Here is a 22164-nt window from a genome sequence, read left to right on the forward strand (position 1 = left end):
TTTGGTTCTGCCCATCTAAAGGTCATATGAGAAGTATAATTTCTTTACTAAAGCAAAAGTCACAACTGTAAACTTTAGTTTGGGGGAAGTGTGTTTGGAGAATTGGTTCCTCATTTCATTTTGAAAATTGTGTACCAGGCTGCAGATATTGAAATCCCACCTTGCTTGTATATGTTTCACTCACGTTAATTAATAAATCCATTGAGTAACCTCAGATACCTGGGATGAGATATATTAATCGCAAGTAAGTGGAGAGTGTATAACATGGTGTCTTACTTCCTCCTGACATCATTCAAGTCTTAGCTACTGCGGGATGTGAGGCTACATATATAGGAACATCATTTGAGTCATGCCCTAATTTGTACATTGCGGTAAGACTCCGCTGCAGTGTACCAGGAAAGGTGCAGCTTATCACTTAGTGACAGATTTGAGAGTTCTTCTCTCCCTCTGATTTCCTGAAGATTGTACATTGTTGCATCAGGTATAACTATACCCCCTCCCTTGCCCCCATCCTCTCAAAAATAAAATGAAATCCAGAGTGTAAACCTGCCTGTACAGCTTACAAAGCCAGGGTGTGAGGATCTAGTGAGATTGCCTTGAGTAACAACAAACCAGGACAATGACGGCTGAATCTAGCACACACACTTAACCTAATGTCTCAATGTTTACATATTTAACCAAGACATTTGAAATGTCTGTAAATACAAAATATATATTTTCATCTCTTTTACACACCGCATAGATTGACTACAACGTATTATATTGAATACTACAGGCCACCAAAGAAAATGTACTAACAGCTGAAGCCGTTTCAATCTAGAGCAGTTTAATATGATTGTTTAAACTGGACAGCTAAAAGAAAAAAATAGGAACAAAATATAATTTATTTATAAATGTATCAAAGGGAAAAAAAGACCCTAAACATAATAACATTATCAGATCTTTAATAACAAGTTAAAAAAGACAAACAAATTACAATATGTACATAGTATCCAGAATTAAAATGAATAAAAGTGTAAACAACCATTCTAGACAACATTACAATCTGCCTTCAGGAATCTGAATCCCACAGGACAAAAGGCAAGATGCAGGAGCTAAAGAAACTATAGCAGAACTCCAACAATGGTAGGAAGAGTAAAATAAACAAAATATATACACATTTTCCAGTGTGTTGTTTTTAATCAAAGGAACTACCAAGAAGGAGCTGCCACTTGAAAGCTTATTTCTTTATAATTAAAACTTATTTTCATAAAGGCAAGCATTTCTTATATTGGAGGAACTGGGGACTGTGGTAAGTCACCCGCAGGAAATACCCACCTGGGCTGCCGTTTTTACCCCCCAACACCACCAAATGTAAGAAAAAAAAGGAACATTTTCTATTTTCGGCAATAGCATAGGGTTGAAGCTTTCTGCTTCTCATGAGAACGAAACCACAAAGATATTAGAAGGTTCCTGTCAAACACCAACGTTTGCACTTGTGTGTCTATATGCATCTATAGAGGGGAAACCATGTGTGAACAGGACTTCGGCTTGCGGAGGACAGTCTTAAGTGAAGAGAATTGGTTACAAAATGCTTATTGGTCATACTGGTGTTGAAACAAAACATTTTCATAAAGTGCCAAAATACTAAACAATAGTTAACAATTACTATTAAGGCTTTAGGGTATTTGAGCAGCAGTTTAATCAAACTTTTGACTACTCAGAAATAATGACAAGGCTCAGGAACTTCAGGTTGAAAAAATAATCTCAGGATAAACAGAATACAAAAAAACAATAGCAACAACAAATACAGCTACAATATCAAGGTGCTCAGTTAACGTTATTTTTTTTTTCCCGTAAATCCCCAGATTTTTAGCAGCAAAGCTGCAATAGAGTGTCCCGGACGAGTAAAGTACATAAGGAGACCTGCTTGTCACTGAAGCTCTTCGGTCCGAACATTTGCATCCAAATCAGTTTGGCTTCAGAGGGACTGTGGGCTTGCAGATGTGGCTTCCTGAGGTGAGAACCTTTCTTTCCTTCTTTTGGTTTCTGGCGCCAACCTTGAAGCGACACACTAAACAGAAAATCATCTTGACGATAAGAGCCTACAATGAAAGTACACAGTCATTACAACTGGGTATTCATACAATCTGAACTCGATAACCAATGAAGGAATCCCTTTTTGGAAGTAATTGAGAACTGGTGTGTGGTACAGCGAATTGGGTGCATTTCTTATTTCTGCTGAAAGCTCCATGTTTTTCGAAAGGGCGCATAAACGAAAACTATGTAGAAAAACTCCTCAAAAGAGTGTGGAAATTGTACTAGAAACTTAAGGGGGGGGCAGTCAAAGCTTTAGAAGCACACAAAGCAAGACGCAACGAACTTCCAAGGAACATCGCTACAGGATATCAAAACTGGGGTGCCTAGACCTCCAACTCGTGGACCATGAATTTAGAAGAAAGTCAAGCCATGCGTGTTCGGTCCCAACTGACCTAAACCAGTAGCAGGCAGCCGCACATCAGGAACATAAAAGAAGAAGAAAAAAAACCTAACAAAAGAACCCTTCTGAACAATTAAGCAATTATCGCCGCAGGTGGGGATGGTGGTTCAAGTAAATAGTACAGAAGGAAAAACGACAGCAAATACACAGGCTTCCAACTCAAACAGAACTCAATAATGTTCCTACTGTACTAACAGACTGAGAATTCAACCTGAACTCCATTACAGTACCACTCACTATCACTATTGGCTACCAATATATTAGTGTTTATCCTCTGGGACCAAGATAATGTCTCTTTAGCACTTTAAAAGAAAAAAAAATACACATTGTGACCTACAGGAAAGATGCACAGTATCCTGTAACTTTCAACGAGTAAGACTTCAGAATGCACCTATTTTCTGACTGTGCATCTTTTCATTGCTCAGCTGTAAAGCAGTTGCAGGCTGATTCCCCCCCCCCCCCCCCCCACTACCCTTCAGCCTAAACTCCTTCGACTCCCCATCTTCAAATACCCATCGAAGCCCCTTCCTTCCAGCATCTCTCATGGAGAATTTTTGGTCTCTGTTGTTCCTTCATTCTCCACGTTTTCAGTACAGGCCTTCTCCTGCTCTAAAGATCCACTCTCCACCTCCATGCCATCGCTGGGGTCGGGTCTCTCCAGTTTGGCAGTCAGGGATACAAGCCCAGTCTGTGAGGAAGCCTCAGCCACTGAAGAGAGGCCATCCTTCATCCTGCTGTTAGCTACAGTCCTGCAGTCAAAAGACACAGTGGAAAACTGTTCACTGCTGGAAGCACTTCGGTTTATCTGTGACACTTCACACTGCAACCTTTTTTTGTATTTTCAATCATTATTTTAAAATCAGTGGATTTAAGCCCCTTAACAGCACAGGTTTTTTTGTGACTCTTCCTCGGGATCTTTTTTTGTTTATGTACATCGCACAGTTTAGCTATATATCAGTAGCCACTAGGTGTGATGTATGTAAACAATTGAAAATGTTTATGTTTGTAACACAAGTGGAATCTGAAGCTAGGGGGCACTGCATCAGCTTAACATGGGCATCATGTGGACCAAATTACCTCAAATTGTTAATGCACTTGAATGTTTAATTTCCCCCCAAAAAACCACTGACAAGTCTGGCCCAGACAGTCATTATTTTGTTGACATATAAATTTTTTTTAATTGAAATTTAAGACTACAATGGGTTACTCTCCTGACTTCATTTAGCAGACCATAAACCGTTACTCTATTTTTTTCCACACAACCCATTTTTGCACATTGCACATCTCATTAACCGTCTTATCCTAATCGTATTTTTTGCTTCTATACTGCCAGCAATTTCAAGTCAAATTTCTCTTTGCTTTTCTAAATGCAGAATTCAGTGATTTGTCTGTGAACAAGTGGAACAGGAAAAATTCAACAGGAGAGAGCAAACATCAGGCAGGAGAGCAAGAAAGCCGGATGGAAACAAAAGGAATACCTAGAAAGAGAGAGAGAGTGAAGGTAAAGAAACAGACTGAGGAAGAGATCACAGGCAGCGCGACGTACATGCCATGCCGGAGAACGTGGCGTTCCCACTCGGCGCTGTTGGTAAAGGCCCGACCACAGAACTTGCAGGCAAAGCGCTTCTCACTACCCGGGGAGCCAGGAGCGTCTGCGAGACAGACATATCATTAGCGCACAGATACCTCCGGCACTGGCTCCCTCTCACTGTACACGTCATCAATAACCTTTGGCTTCAGCCTTCTCAGCTTCTTTTAGCTCCCCATCTCTTTCTTCCTCCTCCTCCTCCTCCCGGTCTTCTTCATCCTCCTCTGTGCTGCTCAGCTTGCCCATCATGGCCTCCAGCTGGTCGAGGTTTACCCGGCCCACCAGCTCAAAATTACAGATCACCTGTTTAGGAGAATTCCAGGCATCAGGTTATTGCATGCAGTGTCGGCATGCATGCAGTGGGTGGACCGCTGTTCACTGTTGTGGTAAATGGTAAACACGTACAGTATTTTAAAAAGCAGGCGGCTACATTTTTATACACATTTTTGAAAAAGTAAAACATCCACTCTGATACTGGTTCATAAGCATGATTCAGTTCAGATTAACGTATGCATGGGGTTTAGATCTGCCCAGGATGGCACAAAATTTCAATTTTCTTGTGCTGCATCCATTCTCATGCAGACAGATGCAGGTTACCCAGTGACCCATGTACATTACTCTATGACCCAGCTGTTTTTTAGCTTTAGCATACAAACAGATGGCCTGATATTCTACATTTCTGTGGTACGGGACAGAATTCACGGTCCTTTCAATAACACAATCAGATTATGTCTGTTTATTGAATATCTTTCCAGAACTATTGAGAATACAGCAGTGAGCCTCTGGCCTAGTGATTGTGGAGCAATGGGCATCCAGACCGCTAGATTCCTAGTGACTTCCCAAGCTATTCTCTGGCTTTGGCAGGGTGCTCACTCCTGGGACAGGTTATTGCTTTTTATTTTAGTTCACAGTTGGAGCCAAAGTCCAAATCCAATCCAGAGGCTTAGGAGCAGCCCTAACCTTTTCCAAGCCTTCTCTCAAGAGGTCTTAATTTCTTTTTGATGTGGAATTATGAACCTCTAGAACAGGGTTCCCCAATTTCAAGATTGCAAGATTACCAGAATTGGGGAACTCTGTTCTAAAACCTACATGCTGAAAACTTCATTCCGAAGATTAGGGTCAAAGTTGGACCCTTGACTGTTTACCAAAGGAAAACAGATTCAAACGACCCCCTTTGAGCTCAAATTATTAGGAGGGAGCAACAGTTTTTCCAGGTTTCATTGCATCTCTGTGTACTTTGAATATCAAACATCTGAAAGCAGTGCCCAACGTTACTGAAATCCTAAAAAAATAGTACTGGATATTTAAGATAATGCAAATGATGTGGGGGGGGGTTGGGGCGCTGACCTTGTGCTCGTCACGCAGGTGGGCTTCCAGCTCCTCCAGCTCCCCGCTGTCATAGAAACACAGCTGACACTTGTATGGTTTCAGCTCGCCGTGCTTGTTCAGGTGCTGTTTCAGGCTCTCGTCACCAGAGCAGGTGAAGGTACACTTGTGGCAGCTGAACACGACGCCCTGGAGATGCCGCGACAGCTTGGAGCGGGACACCTCCAGCGGCACAACGCGCTCCTCTGGAGACGACAAACACGCCACAGAGAGAGAGAGAGGAAGAAGAAAGTCAAAGGATGGATAATCAACTGTCAACTGAGACGCCTGGGCTGCCTTCTTTCCTTCAGCTGTCAAGCCACCATGGGAAAGAGCCGGTAAGAGAAGAGACTGTAATCCCTGCCGCAGAGCCGGGCAGCGTGTACCTCGGTGCAGGACGACGTGATCAATCATGCTGCTCTTGACTTTGGTGTGATAGAGGCACAGTGGGCAGTGCAGGTCCCGGGGCCCCTCCACCGGCAACGCCGAGTGACCCGACTCCACGTGCATGGTGAACGCCGACCTGCGTGTGGCACCGACGGGCACGTTTTCATACACAGGAAACAGGCAGTCACTTTGGAAAGACTGACCCCTGACAGCGTGAGGAGTAAGCATTTACACACACAAAAAACAGAAGCAAATCGTAGGAATATACAGTTTTTGGAAGAAAAAAAAAAAATTAAGCTCTTCCTGCAGGAATGGATCCTAAAATATCATCCAAGGCATAATATATAAATTCTTAACAGGCAATACACATAATTTAGCATTGCCACATCTCTATAAAATAGATTTTTTTTTATTTTTTAAAAATCATAACTGATGGAATAAAAGTATGTGAACCCTTATGTTTAGTAACTCCTGCAAGCTCCTTTAATTTCAACCAAATTCCGTCTGCAGCTGGTGATTAGACCTGCGTGGTGCTTCTGCTCCATCCCTCTACATGAACTGAAACAATTTAATGTACATTTTCGGGAAGTCTTACTTGAACGGCCTGTTTCAGATCACGCTACAATATTTTGATTTGACTAAGGTTTGGACTGTAACTGCGGCCATTTTTAACTACGGAGTTTCTTCTGCTTACACTCTTGCTGATTTACTCCTATATTTTGGATCATCATTACCGCATGACGCAGCTTCATTTCAGTTTTAGATCGCAGACAGAAACTCTGACATTCGGCTGTAGAACTTCACGATAAAACATGAAATCCATTGGTCCTTCAATGGCCACAATCTATCCAGGTGCAGTCGGCAAAGCAGTGCCCTAAGCCTTTACACTCTCTCCATCGTCCTTCACAACTGGCACAAGATTTTAGTGTCGGTTTGCAATGTTATGCATTTTTCCAAACTTAATGCCATCTGCAATTCCCAAAACATTCAACTTTGGTCTCATCTGTCCATAGTATATTGTTGCACCACTGCTGTAGAACATAGATGGTCTATAGCAAAGTTGAGATGGACGGCAATGATTTTTTTCGTCCAATACCCATGAACATTACTCTTCGGTCTTTACATAGACTCATGAACACAAAGTGCAAGAGATGCCTGTAGATCCTTCGCCATCATTCTAAAATTCTCTTGCAACTCTTTCTAGATTCCTCTACCTTGAACCTCTGAATTGCTTCATATACAACTAGAACAGAATCCTAAAGAGCACTTTTGATATTTTCTTTTACACTCATTGCCCATTAGGCAATAAATCCTGCTCCTCCAAAAGGAGTCTTATGACTACAGCATGCTGACAGGGCCAAGAAGGTCAGTTACAATGTGGCTCAGCATTAGAACAGCCAAGACGTGTGTTCTGAGCAGATTTTGAGCATGGTGTGATCGTTTGTGGCAGATGCCACGGTTCCAGCATCTCAGAGACAGCCACCTTCCTGGGATTTGCAGTGCATTGTCTGGAGTGTACAGAGAATGGTATAATGAACAAAAAAAAAAAACTCAATGACATTTCTGTTGCTGAAAACACATTGCTAATGAGAGGTCAGAGGAGAATGACCAGACTCATTAAAGCTGACAGGAAGGTCACAAATGGAAATAACAGCTCAGAAAAGCAGTGATGTGCAGGATGGCTGCTGTTGAACACAAAACTCAAGTACTCTCACAGTGAACTGGAATCAAAATCGAGTCCTGCTTTCTATTAGCTAATTGTACATCATAAATGGGATACGGGGTGCATAAGGCGAAGCAGGTCAAAGCCGCACATAAACTTACTCAAAACACCCGATTCCAAATACACTCTTTACAAGGGCTCATTATCCTGGGGGTTCACATACTTTTTACGCCAACTGACTGTACCAAATTATCACTAAAGATATGGCAATATAAAAAAAAACATGTGCTGTTTAATGAACAAGATATCTGTATTATGACCCAAATCAAGACCAGGTCACATTTTAGGATCCGTTCGTGCATAAATCCCGGGAATATCACAAAAGTCTAGGTATGTGTTGAACATGGACTCACTTATAGCAAGTGAAGTAGGAGCAGTCTTTGCACTTGTAGAGTTTCTTGCCACCGTGACGGTCGCGGTAGTGTCTGCGCAGGCTCTGCATGTAGCCAGAGCTGAACTCGCAGAATTCACAGGTGAGCACTGCGTCTGCAGGCGTCGGGGCTGGGCTGGGCGTGGCAGACTGCACCACCTGCTGGTAGTGGCTGCGCTGCTGCTGCTGCACATCCGCAGGGTCTGTATACGTCGCATCTGTGTGGCGAACAAATCCAGGAGAAACTTTGTCGTTCTTATCAAATGATGGAAATAGGTCACCCACCCTTTCTGGATAATAACTTAAGCAAACTCAGCAAGGCTCAAGTAGTTAGTTTAAAGGCAAAGCATTGTGTTACTTCGGATCTAAACTCACAACCTCACATCTGCGAGTTTAGAAAATCACAAACATTCCCTAACATCTGGTTCCACTTCTCAGGCAATTGGGGCACTTATAATATCCCTGGATCACGGGAAATTCTAGACAGCATGGTGCTGACAGTTGGTTGAGGTTGACTCATGTTTTAAAATACGCACCATGTATTTTGCTTTAAGGCTGAGGATTTTTTTTTTCCCCTCTGGTTTAATCCCTACAATCACCCGCGCTGACATTTAATTTGAGGTCCCCAGGTTTCACATTCATTGGCAAATACAGTCAAATTTCAGCAGAGAAACTATGGATGAATCCCACACACACACACAATCCCTAGAGGGCAATGAGAAGGCCGTCTTTCTCGGGTGATTGTACATGTTGATATTTCTCATTTTCCTTTGAGAATATAGACACCTTTCTCTCCGGTGATGCAGCAAATTTAGAGACAAAAGGTGGTCCTCAATGTTCTTGGATGAGGTACAAAAAATTAAAAATAATTTTAAAAAATAAAGAAATCACTGACATTACCCGTAAGCTTGACCAAAAGGCCAGCAGACTGGACATAGAGAAATCAATGCATACAGAGACTCCTTGGGTCAAACTAGCAACAAATATTTCTTTCTGGTGGATGCAATAAGAATTTTAAGAGTGTTAATGAAGGAAAAAAAAAATAAAATCTTAAATCAGACTTCAAATCAGTCGAACAGATCACACTTGAGAAGAAGGGTGCAGGAACCCACAGCTGCAAAGGCTTCTTCAACACATTCTCACAACAGTACCTCTAAAGTCGGAGTAAATATATGGTTTACCCAAAAGTTTTATGCATAATTCCACTGGATAAAAAAAAATTAGGTCAGCAAGGTTCCTGGATGAGAGGTAATAACAGTGTCACGAATGAGTCTTTTCTCCATATGGGGTTTTAGTCATAATTCAGACTAATGAAAGGTACGGACAATATCCTTTTCAAAGAATCCACTTGTATAACTATTAACCGAAATCTACAGCATACATCTTATTTTGCCATAGTTGTTGCCATGGTGATAAATATCACTCTTTAGTTGAACACTGTGCACAAAACTAGCAAATGAGGAAAAACACATAAATGCAAGAAAATCTATAAACCGGGCAGATAGGGCAGTGAGTACTTATTCACAACAACAAAAAAAGAGAGGGATCTCTTAGACACACTGCAGGGCACTGACCAGTGGAGTCGATGGTGACGGGGAGTTTCTCGCCCATCCGGGCGGGCCGCTGCGGACGGACTGTCGACTGAGTGGCAGCACGGAGCCTGGGGAGGGTGAGCACCTCTCCGTGGATCTCCTGGGAATGCTCCTTCAGCTGGCTGATGGTCATGAAGGACTGAGGGCAAGACAAGCACCTGTATGTGTTCTCACCTGGTCAGGAACACAACCAACACGCCTGCATTAGAGATTTACATCTCAGCTGTCAGCTAAGGACCACCTTGACGTGACCTTGCTGCATCATACCGCCCTGGTCTTTCCAAGGCACCTCTGCTCACCTGCCACATCCCACCCTCCAAAATCATGCATACTAGTGTTATCAGAATCCGCTGCAAGCCGGGTGCTGGCAGAACCTTTGAAGGCAAACAAGAATCCACCAAGGTTGCCTCTTCTGTTCCCCTTTAATTAATATGGCAGACAGAGGCAGGATACAAATGATGTAATGCGTCAGTATCCTTAACGGTCTATCTTGGAGATTTCACGCAGCCTCTAAGCCATAGCCAGTTGCTGCCATCACAAGGTTTATTTATAAGGCCAACCCAGTGCAATTTTAAGGAAAGCTTCTTAAATCCATCAATCCATTTCTTACACATGAAGAAAGGGGAAATGCAGCAGAAAAACGACTTGTTCAGCATCTAACATTTCAATGCCAGGCCCTAGAAGAAAACCCCATGAAGAGGCAGCAGCACGCATCAGCAAATAAAGAAAATCAACGAATAAATAAGCAGGCTGTTATATGAGCTGAATATGAACTGAAAACTGAATGCTTTTATCTACCACAGCAGTGTATATGGAGAAGCGAATTCTTGGTCTAGCACATAAACTTAATTTTTGGCCTTTGAAGCTTCTCTCCACATAAATTTTAATATTTTTACAACAGTAAATGTTAATCGTCTTGTCAATATACTTGTAATGTTGATAAAGCTTTGCTGTGTGATATCAACTGCACTGTAAAAGGGGCTACATGACTGAATCAAATGGTCCCAAATCTAATAAGCCTTCATGCTTCATCCGTGCTCCCACTGCAGAGCCAATACGCCCTGTGAAAAGGCCGACCGTAGAGGTCAGGATCTCTAACCGGATATTCTGCATCGCGTCGTTCTCACCTGGATGGGCTTTGTTCAGGTGGCTTTTGAAACGGCTCAGGTAGGCAGACTTGGAGAGGAAGGGCTTGCGGTGTCGATGGTGCGACAAAATGTGTCGCTGGAGGCTGAGGATGGACACGGGGGCACAGGGGGCAGAGGAGGAGGAGGAAAGAGCGTCAACAGCAAAAAGCCAGCAATCGTGGCGACTCAACCATCGCACCGTATCATCCATCCATTTTCTCGCCATGAAATTAAAACCGCATGAAACTGCTACCTGCGTTTCCTACTTTAAAACGTATGACTGTGTGGCAGCAATTAGTTTCTCATCATATCACTTTGTGGCACGGTAATCGACAAGACGCCCTGCTGGACTGGGCCCATGGAGCCCAACAGCACCAACATGACCTCACAGGCAACTGGAGGCACCTTCCAAATGTCGTCAACATTTAACATGAAGTATCTGTAGCTAAACAAAATGTTCCGAAGGCACAAAGCAACACAACATGCTAATGTATTCAAAAAAGGGGCATAAAAGTAATTAAGAATTTGAAAGAATTTGAAGTTTCACACGTATCGGAAAATGAGCCTCATCCTGAATAGGCTCGACTTAAATACTGGCTCCGAAAGCAGATATGTAACATATTACTCCAAGTAATATCTGACCGCCGAGAAATAGAGGGAAAAAGCTGACATTAAAGCAACAGTGAGCACAGAGGCTCGGCAAGTAGAGCCATCGTCCTGTAGACAAAGGTATGAATCTGCCCCCAGCCGTCGGCGTGCATCTTCTCATTACGCCCGAGTGCGTCTCCTCTGACATCTCCAGCTTCACCTCAGCGATACGTGATGAGGACTCGTAAAATGAATAATGGAAGAATGCTTTTAGCGAGCCACCCTAAATTAATGGGTGTGTTTGTGGCTGTATTTATGTGTGATTGAGAGAGAGTCAGAGAGACGGAGAAAGAAAACGTTACAATGGACCGACAGATATCACAGCCGCAGTGGACCGTGCCATTTGCCCCAAGTATCTCGGCATACATTCCATGCTAAAGTGGTTACCGAAAACAGACAGCAAGACAGAAGAATGAAACAGAGGCCGTCTCGGTCAGTCTTTCCGTACTTGTGCCTGAAGGGGGAGCTGAACGGGCAGTACTGGCAGATGTACTTGTCTTCCCGCCTGCTCAGGGCTGCTGCCATTGCCGTGTGGCTCCTCTCGTGTGAACGCAGACCCTGCATGGACATGAACACGCGGTCGCACTGGCCACATGCGCGCTTTTCCACCCGCCTCTCGCTGACGGCCACCAGTTTGCCCAATCTCTGCTCTGGCTCCGCCATTCCGGGCTTGGCGTCAGTTGCCACGGCAGCGGCTGCCTCAGGCGAAACTGGACTCAACCCGAGGGTGACGGGCTCCGCCTCTTCCAAGTCACCATTCGGGTCTCCGTCGCCTGGTGCAGACACTGGTATTTCTGGAACTTCATGCTAATAAAAAAAAGGTGGAAAATAATAATTGGGAAGGAGCAGTTCATTGTATTTATAGCTGAAGGTCTTAGCTGCCAGGATTACTGTTTTTATTGCATTTCACATTTTTTCCCACATTAATGAGATGTGTTTTATGCAACTATATCATCTACAACTACTACAAGTTCGAGATTCTGCTCATTGACGTAATGTTTGTGTGAACAATAAAGAGCGATCCAACCCATACAGCCAGTTTTCAAACGTCACCTTTTTAGGAATGTTTCTCACGGTTTACCAGGGGGTGCAGCTGTAAAATCAAACCACCCATTGTGCATCTCAGCTCGAATCATGTTCAAATACTCGCTGTCAAGTTGGGGCCTGAGTTTAGCAGGTGAATAAGCTACGTGCTCCATCCCTTAGCCCCAGTTTGCTGCCATCCTCTGCCAGGAAGAATCCCAAAAAAGCATTTGCAGCCCTTCAGCGACAAACTTCTTTTTGGTTTAAGGGTAACTTCATGTATGTGGATGAAAAAAAGCACAACGCAACACAGAACATGTCAGCCCTGCTGTGTCAGCGAAACCTAATTTCTATAAAATCACATCAGGAAAAGATCATTATTCTAGTCACAGCACTTGACTGCAAACTTAAAATACCACATGTACTTTTGACCCAGTGTGCTCCTTTAGATCACTCCACAGTCTATCAAAAAAGCCTCTGGACAGCCATGTAGCATACAGAAACATTTGGCTTAGCTTGCAGAAACCAGTTTGGCTTCAGTACCAGATAAACCTCGAATCCCTTGCTCTGTTCCTGTCTTCCAGGCCTTTGGCTCCAGTGAAGAATGGTTAAATCCTCACTATTCCCCACTACCCCTGAGGCAATGGCGCCTTCCCCTCACCGGGATTATCACGCCCACCTCCCCACCACAGGACAACAGCCAGAGCCACCAGACAGATGGAGTAACTTTCAAAAGCCTTTGAGGAAGTTAACTAACCTGTGATTGGAAGACGGTGACAGACGCATTTCGGCCTCTCCAAATATTAGACAGTGCCACCGTAATTTAAAAAAGGTTTTCAAAGCAAAAGTTTAAAAATGGTCGCCTTTGCTTATCATCATGTGCAAACGCTTAATCTGATATTCAACATTGCTTCCTAGAGTCTAAACAGCGAAAAAAGGACAGACCTGAAGTGCAATATGTGTTTTGTGAGGCATGCAAGCAATACGATGTGTGCATAGAGGAGAAGAATATTTATTGAGCACTGTCAATTACAAAGGACAGAAAGCAATGAATGTTTCCGGGTTTCTTAAAACTATTAGCTGGCACGTCATTAAGGGTATTTTAAGGAAAATCGAAAAAGACAAAAAAGGAATGAAATTAAAAAAATCAGCACCCTGCAACTTATCACCCAAAGCCATCTTGAACGGTAACAACCACAATGACTGACAAGTTCAGAGGCTGATAATCTGATCTCACACATCCTGGGGACGTCATTCGACACCCATGCAGTTAGTGTCACCCCTCACCTTCACACGGCCTGCCTTGGTCTCTCCATACTGGACATGCTTCCTCAGGTGGTTGCAGATGGCCCTGAGAGTGGGATGGACTTCCACACAAAAGTTGCACCTGTACCCTATTGGGACATTACTGGCATGGTTCTCCAGCTATGGAAAAGAAAATTGAAGATCAAAAATTAAATCCAATTGTCACCTTTCAATTACACATTTCTCATCAGCACCAAAACAGATTCTTTGTGAGAAGTATCACAGCAACTACATTCTTACTCAAAGTCATGATCATCATCAAAGTGACAGAGTGACGAACAGTATTTTTATATTTAAAGGGACACACCTTTTCTGGGGTGCCGTCCAGCTGTTCGGCTCCCTTCTGCTTGTTAAGGAGCTGTTTCCTTCTCTCTTGACGCTCCACCTGCTTTCGGATATCTTCATTGTGGCTGGCTAAGTGGGTACCGAGTTCTGGGAGACTGAGGAACTTGAGGTCGCATCGGGCACACTGGTAGTTGTCGGTGCCATTTCCCGTGGGGCCAGCCAGGGTGGCGAAGTCTCGCTTCAGGTCCTTGCTATGATGCTCGGTGTAGTGCATGCAGAGCAGCTCGGCTGTATTGAACGACAGCTTGAAGCACCTGCTGCATTTGAACGGCAGCCTCTCTGAATCGTCCTCCTGCTCCGTCACGCAGGGCTCCTCGGTCGCCCTCTTTGCTTCCACCTCGGCAGGATTCTCAGGTTCCTTGTCGTACACTATAGTGAAGTACCGCCCAAGCTTACTAGAATGCTGCTTTTTGGGGAAAACGCCAGGGTGACGCTTGATGTAATGGGAGACAATGCTCTTCCTGCTGAAAGCCTGAAAAGAACAGAGGGAGCATTTCCTCTTCTCCACGGCAACCCTGAGCTCCTCGCTCAGCATGGGGCCTTGCTCTTCAGCTGCAGGAACCACCACTTTACTGGGCTTCTCTGTGGCGGTCTTAGACGCAGCCAAGCAGTGAGTGTAGTACGCGTCAATGTGATGTCGCTTTTGGTAGTGCGCTGCCAGGCCTTTGCGAATGGGGTTTGTATAAGAGCAGAGAGCACACTTAAAGACATTGTTCTTACCCTCAGGTTGCGCCCGGACATTGTTGTGTTTAATGCGATAGTGGCGTGCTATACCTTTCCTGGTGGAGCAGAAATACTTGCAAAGTTGACATCTAAATGATTGCTTTTCACCTTTGTCAACTGAAAACTCAGAGAATGCCGCATGAAAATCAGTAGCATCTTCCACGTCTGCTAGACTACTTTCAACATGCGTTTCATCCATGTTGCTAGAAAGATCTGCAAACGTAGGCCTGAACATATCTGAAGCTGGCTGATTGTGATATTTCTCATAGTGAATCTTCAGTTTTTCTAATGTTCCGTGAGTATATGGACACATTTTGCACCTATAAGCACCAAACCCCTGCCTCTGAGATTTGTACTTTTCTTCCCCTTCGTTAGCATCTGCAACTTCTTCAATGTCATCTGCGAAATCCTCAGCAGTAACTTTAATTTGAGGATGCCTCTTCTGGTAGTGAGTCAGCACCCCATGTATACGAGAGTTCACATATGGACAATGCCGACACTTGTAGACCGAGCTGGGATTGATGTCAGTTTCCTGTGCAAAATCAGCTGCCTTTACTTTCATGCCAGGGTGCTTTTTGCCATAATGAGTTAGAAGACCATGAAGGCTGTTGTACTCTGAGAAACAAACAGTGCACTGATATGGGTTATTTGAAATTGATGTGCTGGGAAATGACTGATGCGAGACGATTTTTGTCAGCTGCCCAGCGAGATCCAATGACTGTTCTTGGCCCTGCTCACAAGCATGACTGTTAAACTGGCCGGAAATAATGGAGAGATCTTCTTTTGTGGAAGTCTGCCTTTTTTCTGAGGACAGGTTACCTTTGATGATATCAAGCAGTACAGAGTCATCACCTTTGACAGCCCAAGGGTGAACAGCCTGGTAGTGGTTGGTGATGTCCCAGATGGAACAGGCTTGAAAGGCACAATCTTTGCATTGGTAATGCTTGGAGGAGTCAGCATTTCCTACTGACTGAGAGGCTGAGGTGTCGGGTCCTGCCCATAATTTGGTGGCCATGTACGTGTAATCCACATTGTGCTCAGGGTGACGCTTTTGGTAATGCATGAGAAGTCCATTTGGTTCTGGATGGAAATAGATGCACCACTCACAGTGGTACCCAGCCTCCAATATGCCATCTTGATAAGCCCAGTGCAAAATTGTCGTGGCTGTAGCTTTCACTGTTGGGTGGTCCTTCTTTAAATGTTTCTTCAGCGCGTATATATAAGGAGATGTGTAAGTGCAGTGCCTGCACTTTAAGGCCCGAAGTGGCCTCGTCGCCTCAGAATCAGAAATGGCAGCAGGGACAGATGAATTATTGGACTGAGCTCTCTCTCGCTGACTCCGCACTACAGCAGTATGTCTTCGAACCAAATCAGCATTTGCTTTCACATCTCTGTGTTTTTTCTGGTAATGGATCAAGACTCCTTTGACAGTTTGGTTCCCATAGTCACAATGCTGACAAAAATACAGCATTTCCAACTCTCCTTTGTCACCACCAGACTTGGTACGGGAAGAATTATCCACCCCATTATTGCTGATTGATTTCAAGAATTGTTTTGGCGGTGCAATCTGCAACTCCTCCATTAACTTCATTAGACCAGAGGTAGGGGGAGCATGCTTGATATATTTTGCAGTCACTTTTATTTCTGGATGCCTCTTTTGGTAATGGACAAGCACACCTACAACTGACCGGTTACTGTACACACAGTGTTTGCAGTAGTAAATATCTTCATCCACTCCCATAGGAATCACATTGGATGTCTTCAAGGAATCAGAGCTGCTCGCATCAGGCGAGTCATTATTTGAAGCTTGAGCTCTATCTACAGAGACAATCCTCATTGTTTTCTGAATACGAAAGTACGATGCCTTCTGCTCTGGATGCTTTTTCTGATAATGAACCAGGACAGAATGCATGTTTGGACTGGCAAAAGAGCAGACGTCACAGTCATACACCACTACATTGTTAACCACAGATTCTTTCATGACTTCTGTCTCCGTGTAGTACTCTTGACTTTTGAAGCTCTTATGGACTGGACTAAACTGCACAGATGATTTGGATCCACTTGAAGAATTACAAAAGTTCTTGGGACCAGAGTTTAAGATCTCCCTCAGTGTTTGTGACTCAATGGAATCTTTGTGACGTGGCTCAACAACATAGCTGGAAAATATCATGGCGTTGTTTATTTTCACTGTAGGGTGCATTCTTTGATAATGCGGCATCAGACTTCTAACATTTGGACTGGTATACAAGCAGAATCGACACTTATACACCAGATCTGGCTGATTGAAGTTGAGCACATTCATGGCTTCAGGGTGATGCTCTATGTAGTGCTGATTAAGATCATCAAAGGTTGTATACTCTACAAAGCACTCCAAACACCGGAAAACAGCACTCTGATCTTCAGGATCTAAAATGTATCGGAAATTAAACTTGATATATGGGTGCATTCTTTGATAATGAGTGCTGACACTGCGTGCTGATTTATTCTGATACTCGCAATGTTTGCAATAAAATAGGGTGGCTGTGTCATCACTGTAATCACTGCCATGCCGGAAAACCTCCCCTCCACTGTCTTTTTCAGCTTGATCCTGCAAGCTTTTAGACCCAGCTGAGGAGGCACACTCGTTTTCATTGTCGTCATCATCTGAAATTGTCAACTGAATCAACGTGCTACTAGACTTCAGTTTCTCGTGAAGGAAAAGCTTCCGTTTTCCCTCCTCTTGGGTACCCTTCATCTTTCTGGAGTACTTCCGACGTGGCCGAGAGATGCAGTGTTTCTTTGACAGTTGCGCGACTTCAACGTCAACTTTGTCTTCATCCGTTTCATTTTCACCATTCTCCTCCTCTTCCTCTTCCTCATCCATCTCCTCTAGGTTAATAATGGCCTCATCCCTTTGTGAGCTTTGGCTGATTTTACTTTGTAGATTGTTTGCAATTTCATCTATTCTGGTTCTCTTCTTAACCGGAGATAAATCGAGGGGGGAGTCATTGATTGATTTCCTTGCGCTCTTATTGACAACAAGCTTTTTTGATGAAAATCCAAGAATAGATGTTTGGGTCTTTTTCACATAGCTTGAAGAACTATAGATTTCATGTTCAGAGTGCAGCTGCTCATTTGGTGAACCATCAAGAGGGTCTGCCTTCATGTTGTCACAGTAAGAATGCTTGTGTTGCTGGTGAACACGAAGTCCTTTCAGTGTGGTTGTAGAGTAGCTGCAGAGGGAGCAGTGATAGGACTTCTCTGGATCGATTTCCGCTATTCCACAGGATTTTTTGCTGGAGACTTTGGAGCTGACATTTCCTCCATTCATTGGCTCTTCATCTTGGATGTACAGACTGTCATCCATGTTTTCCCATTCAGAGGATGTCTCCACATGACACTGCTTATGAGTGCCAAGTCTGAGTGGATTAGTGCATATGAAGGGACATTTGTCACATTTGTATAGAGTCTTCTTGCCAGAGAGATGGATTTTTTCGATGTGACGAGAAATGCTCTGACGATGCATGGTCAAGAATGAACAAAACGGACATTGGAATCTGTTCATATGCTTCTTGAATGGTATTCCCTTTGTTTCAAGTATCTTATACTCCTCATCAGACAGCAGCTGTTTTTTAGAATCATCAGATAAATGAGCAAGAGTATCATCCATATCTTCTGCTTCATCATCTGAGCTACTTCTGGAATCACCCTGCACACTGCTTTTCTCAAAGTCCCCTGCTGAGTTAGATACATCAGACATAACAAATGTTGGTCTCTCTGATAAAGTAGAGGTTCCTGTACTATTGGGTATCTTAGATTTCTTCTGAGAATACTCGCAAGATGAAAAACCATCCACTTGTGCAGGGGTGGACCGTGCTGCACTTTCAGAGGAGCCCATAAAGCCAGTGTTGCCAGGTGACACGTCTTTACCATTCAAGCTACTGGATGGCAATCCAGAATTGGGACTACTACTGGGAGAATGAAGTGAGCTGGGTTTGGGAGAATCGATACTAGTATCCCCATCTTGCTGTTGGATTGATGACATTATCTTAACCATATTGCGGTGTTTTTTCATCATGTGATCACACCAGCGCTCTCGTCGAAGTGTCTGGTATCCGCACCACTCACAGGAAAAGTTCCCCCTGGATTTTGTAAGAGGTTTGACCATTGATTCCAAAATGCTACGTTGTACTACCGCCTCTGGTAATTCCAAACTGGCTTCCTGGGTAGGCAGCATAACTGAATTTGTGGCTAATTCGTTATCAGGAGAGTCCAAAAGGATATATTTATGAAACATCTTCTGGTGTTTCAAAATCCGAGCACGTCGAGGAGATTTGTATGTGCAGTACTGGCAGGAGAACACCTTCCTCATACCTTCATGCATGAGAATGCTGTAGCTAGTTTGCTTAGAGGTTTGTGGGGGTGATGAACTACCCTCAGATGCTGCACTGACAACTGCATGTACTCTTTTGGTGTGGTCGTTAAGGAGTGATTTTGATCTAAAGTAACGTACACAAAATTTGCACTGGAAAAACTGAGTTGTAGACCTAGAGGGCTGGTTCACTGATCGTTTGTGAGTAGTCTGTGATGAACCAGTAAGAGGTTCAGGGTCCAGGTCCAAGGAATGGAGCTCTGAGAAAAAACACAGACATATTATCTCTAAACACAACCATAGTAACTCAAGCTCAGTTGGGATATTAACAAAAGTTACACATTTTCAGTTGACTTGGGAAGTTGCATAGTATACTGGCACTTCAACGCTCTGTTTTGCAAGTTAGTGTTTAATAAAAACGGCTAAGAAAACGACCACAATAAAACTGTCATACTCCACATTCCACATTGTGTGGTTTAGCTTTTAAGCTAACGTCAAAGCTAAAAAGAAAACAAAACTGTTGAAATTGACCCATATCAGTACTTACACAAATAGATAAACCTAAAGGGGTATAATGCTTAGTTAAAAAAGAAAAAAAAAAATGTCTTAATACTTGGTTATTGGATTGGTTAACACCTCGATGAGTAATACAAAAATCATTGTCTTCTAAAAAAAAGCAATAAACTGAGCTTTCTACCATCAGTTGATTAGCCACTAAAATGACCCGACTAACGAACACTACTGTTTCTTCCAAATTAAATATTTTTGAAACACTATTTTTTGTAAAAAAAAAATAAAAAAAAATGAATGGGTATTTTATATTTATAATTAAAAACATATTTTCAAAACACATTTATGGAAATACATTTGCTATATATTTTACCCAATCCTGAGCAATATCAACCAGTCCGATGAGATAATACCGGCTTGCTCGTCCTCCTCGGTTTGGTGGAGCGAGTTGAGAGAGTTGGAGCCAGAATGCTCTGGGCTCCTGTCTCCGACCGCTGTTGGTTGCAAGAAGGCTGTGTGAACATCCTGGATGTGTGCCTTGAGGTCATCGTATGAATCAGCCCGGAAATGGCAGCCATCGCACTGTAGAACTTCCATCACTCTGGACTTCCACAGGCAACTGGAGAGGACAAAGACGACAGTTTCACTGAAGATGAATTCCAGAAATACAGACGTCGAAAGACTTCCCAGAGGGATCGACACTACCACATGAATTGAGATTCTAAAACTGTGATCATTAAGAGGAAAGCATCTACAGGCTTTGTTTTTAGCCGTGCCTTGTGATTTTTGTGCCCTGGGGTTTGCTCTAGGCTCACCCTACCCCTGTACGTTAGGAATAGCTTAAAACAATCATCATTAAAATTACGAGGTTCTTTCCCTCATGGGGAACTGATAACTAACACTGTAGATCGTCATGCCCCAAGTGTGTTTCAATTACCTGCACTATTCTGGCTCCAAAAATTAAACAAAATCATGAGGATGAATTATTGGCTTATTCTAGAACCTTGAAACACTCTGCAGCATAGTTACATCAGGAAATGCAGCTTAACTTGGAAGTCCTGACAAAACTAAGACAGGCTGCGAGTGTGAAGAATTACCATCTTCAGGATCCTTTGGATAAAACGGTACCACTCAGAAGAAGATAAATGGACACAGCAGACCTGAATCTTAAATAATCTGTTGTGTAACATACATAAGTGTAGTCCAAAGGTTCAGTATCAAAGGTTGTATGCAACCTTGGCCAAACTTCACTGGCAACCTGGAGTGATACTTCATTATGAAGACTGTCATCTAAAACATTCACATTCTGAAGAATCCAAATTCATCAACGGTTGCCTTTGAGAGTTTTTGCACCTTGCCTTCCATATGTCGCAACCCAGCTAAGAACCCTGCATTGTCGCAACCCAGCTGCGAACCCTGCATTGTCGCAACCCAGCTGCGAAAGTATATTCTGTATTTCAGCTTCGACTCTTACAGCATGCAGGTGCTCTGCGCCTTCACATTTACTGAACTGACATTAAAATTGCATATCATACTAATTGTCTGTAGGAAAATTCCTTTTTAAAAAAAATCACTTGCTCTACAATGACCCCAAGTCCATTCTGACTGTAGGCTAAATGATCCTGGTCTTCCTGGTACATGAGCCTACCTTTATTTCATGACTGGACAGAGAATACAAATGCACTGTACCACTCAGTACACAAGCGACCATTATTACCTCCAATTAGTACTAGGTGGTATAATGATTTTTTTTTTTTTTTTTTACAGCATATCGATATATTTTCAAAACGAGATATAGGATGACACAATACTGCTTATATTTATTTTCTTTCATCATGCATTAAAATTGGGCTCTATTAAAGATTTTTAATAGAGACCAATAGTATTCTTTCCTGGTTGTGCACAATGCGAGAGCTTCGGTAGTGATGTTGCACAGAATTCGCAGCTAAAATCAAACCACTCAATTAGTGGTGTCTCATGGGGAAGCTAATTGAGAAGTCAGGAGACATTGTTATCCAATTCATTTTGTTTAAAAACATTACAATATTTTAAACACAGTAAAACCTCGGATTGCGAGCATAATTCGTTCCGGAAACGTGCTTGTAATCCAAAGCACTTGTGTATCAAATCAAAGCAAATTTTCCCATTAGAAATAACGGAAACTCAGATTATTCGTTCTACATATTTTCTACTCAAAAATATTCATATAAAAAAATGATTAATACAAAATAAAATAAAAATACATAAAACAAATTCACCTGCATTACACCTTTGAAAAGAATCGTGGATGGTGTGAGGGAGACGAAAGAGAGGAGGGTTAGTTTGTAGGATGACTCACTATAACGGAATCACTGCTATCTGTTGGCTCACTGGAATTTTCCTTTTTGTGCGAATTTAACAAGGAACCTATCCAATGACAGCTGCTTCTGCCTTCTTTTGGATTTCACAGAAATGTGGACATTGCACTGTCGTTAAACAGATTCATCGCTCGCACTGCTACACCCTTATTCGGGTGGTGCTTTTCTACTAAATTTTGACTATACGAGTGAGGCACGCTGACTGAAACCGAGCATGGGAGACGATTACCCACAATCCCACAGCGAGAGAGAGAAGAACCATCGGCTCAGT

The 22164-nt window shown here is 43.0% G+C and overlaps 1 protein-coding gene across 5 annotated transcripts in view; it reads right to left on the bottom strand.

The window, feature by feature from the left end:
• Positions 1-927: 927 nt before the first annotated feature.
• Positions 928-22164, bottom strand: part of LOC125709881 (zinc finger protein 462-like) — a 46274-nt gene continuing 25037 nt past the window's right edge. For 3 of the 5 annotated variants that reach the window (XM_048978848.1, XM_048978857.1, XM_048978867.1), the window contains exons 2-12: positions 19950-20155; positions 13915-19286; positions 13590-13727; positions 11728-12086; positions 10632-10735; positions 9487-9678; positions 7896-8130; positions 5415-5955; positions 4208-4370; positions 4026-4131; positions 928-3228 (exon numbers count right to left, since the gene is read on the bottom strand). In XM_048978848.1, the coding sequence (XP_048834805.1) occupies positions 3021-3228; positions 4026-4131; positions 4208-4370; positions 5415-5955; positions 7896-8130; positions 9487-9678; positions 10632-10735; positions 11728-12086; positions 13590-13727; positions 13915-19286; positions 19950-20133 (7602 nt within the window). In that variant the 5' untranslated portion in view covers positions 20134-20155 and the 3' untranslated portion in view covers positions 928-3020. Of the gene's footprint in view, positions 3229-4025; positions 4132-4165; positions 4371-5414; positions 5956-7895; positions 8131-9486; positions 9679-10631; positions 10736-11727; positions 12087-13589; positions 13728-13914; positions 19287-19949; positions 20156-22164 lie in introns of all 5 variants that reach the window. The other 2 variants (XM_048978875.1, XM_048978884.1) reach the window with 2 other exon arrangements.

Source organism: Brienomyrus brachyistius, chromosome 2 (genome assembly GCF_023856365.1).
Source record: "Brienomyrus brachyistius isolate T26 chromosome 2, BBRACH_0.4, whole genome shotgun sequence".
Lineage (NCBI taxonomy): Eukaryota > Metazoa > Chordata > Actinopteri > Osteoglossiformes > Mormyridae > Brienomyrus > Brienomyrus brachyistius.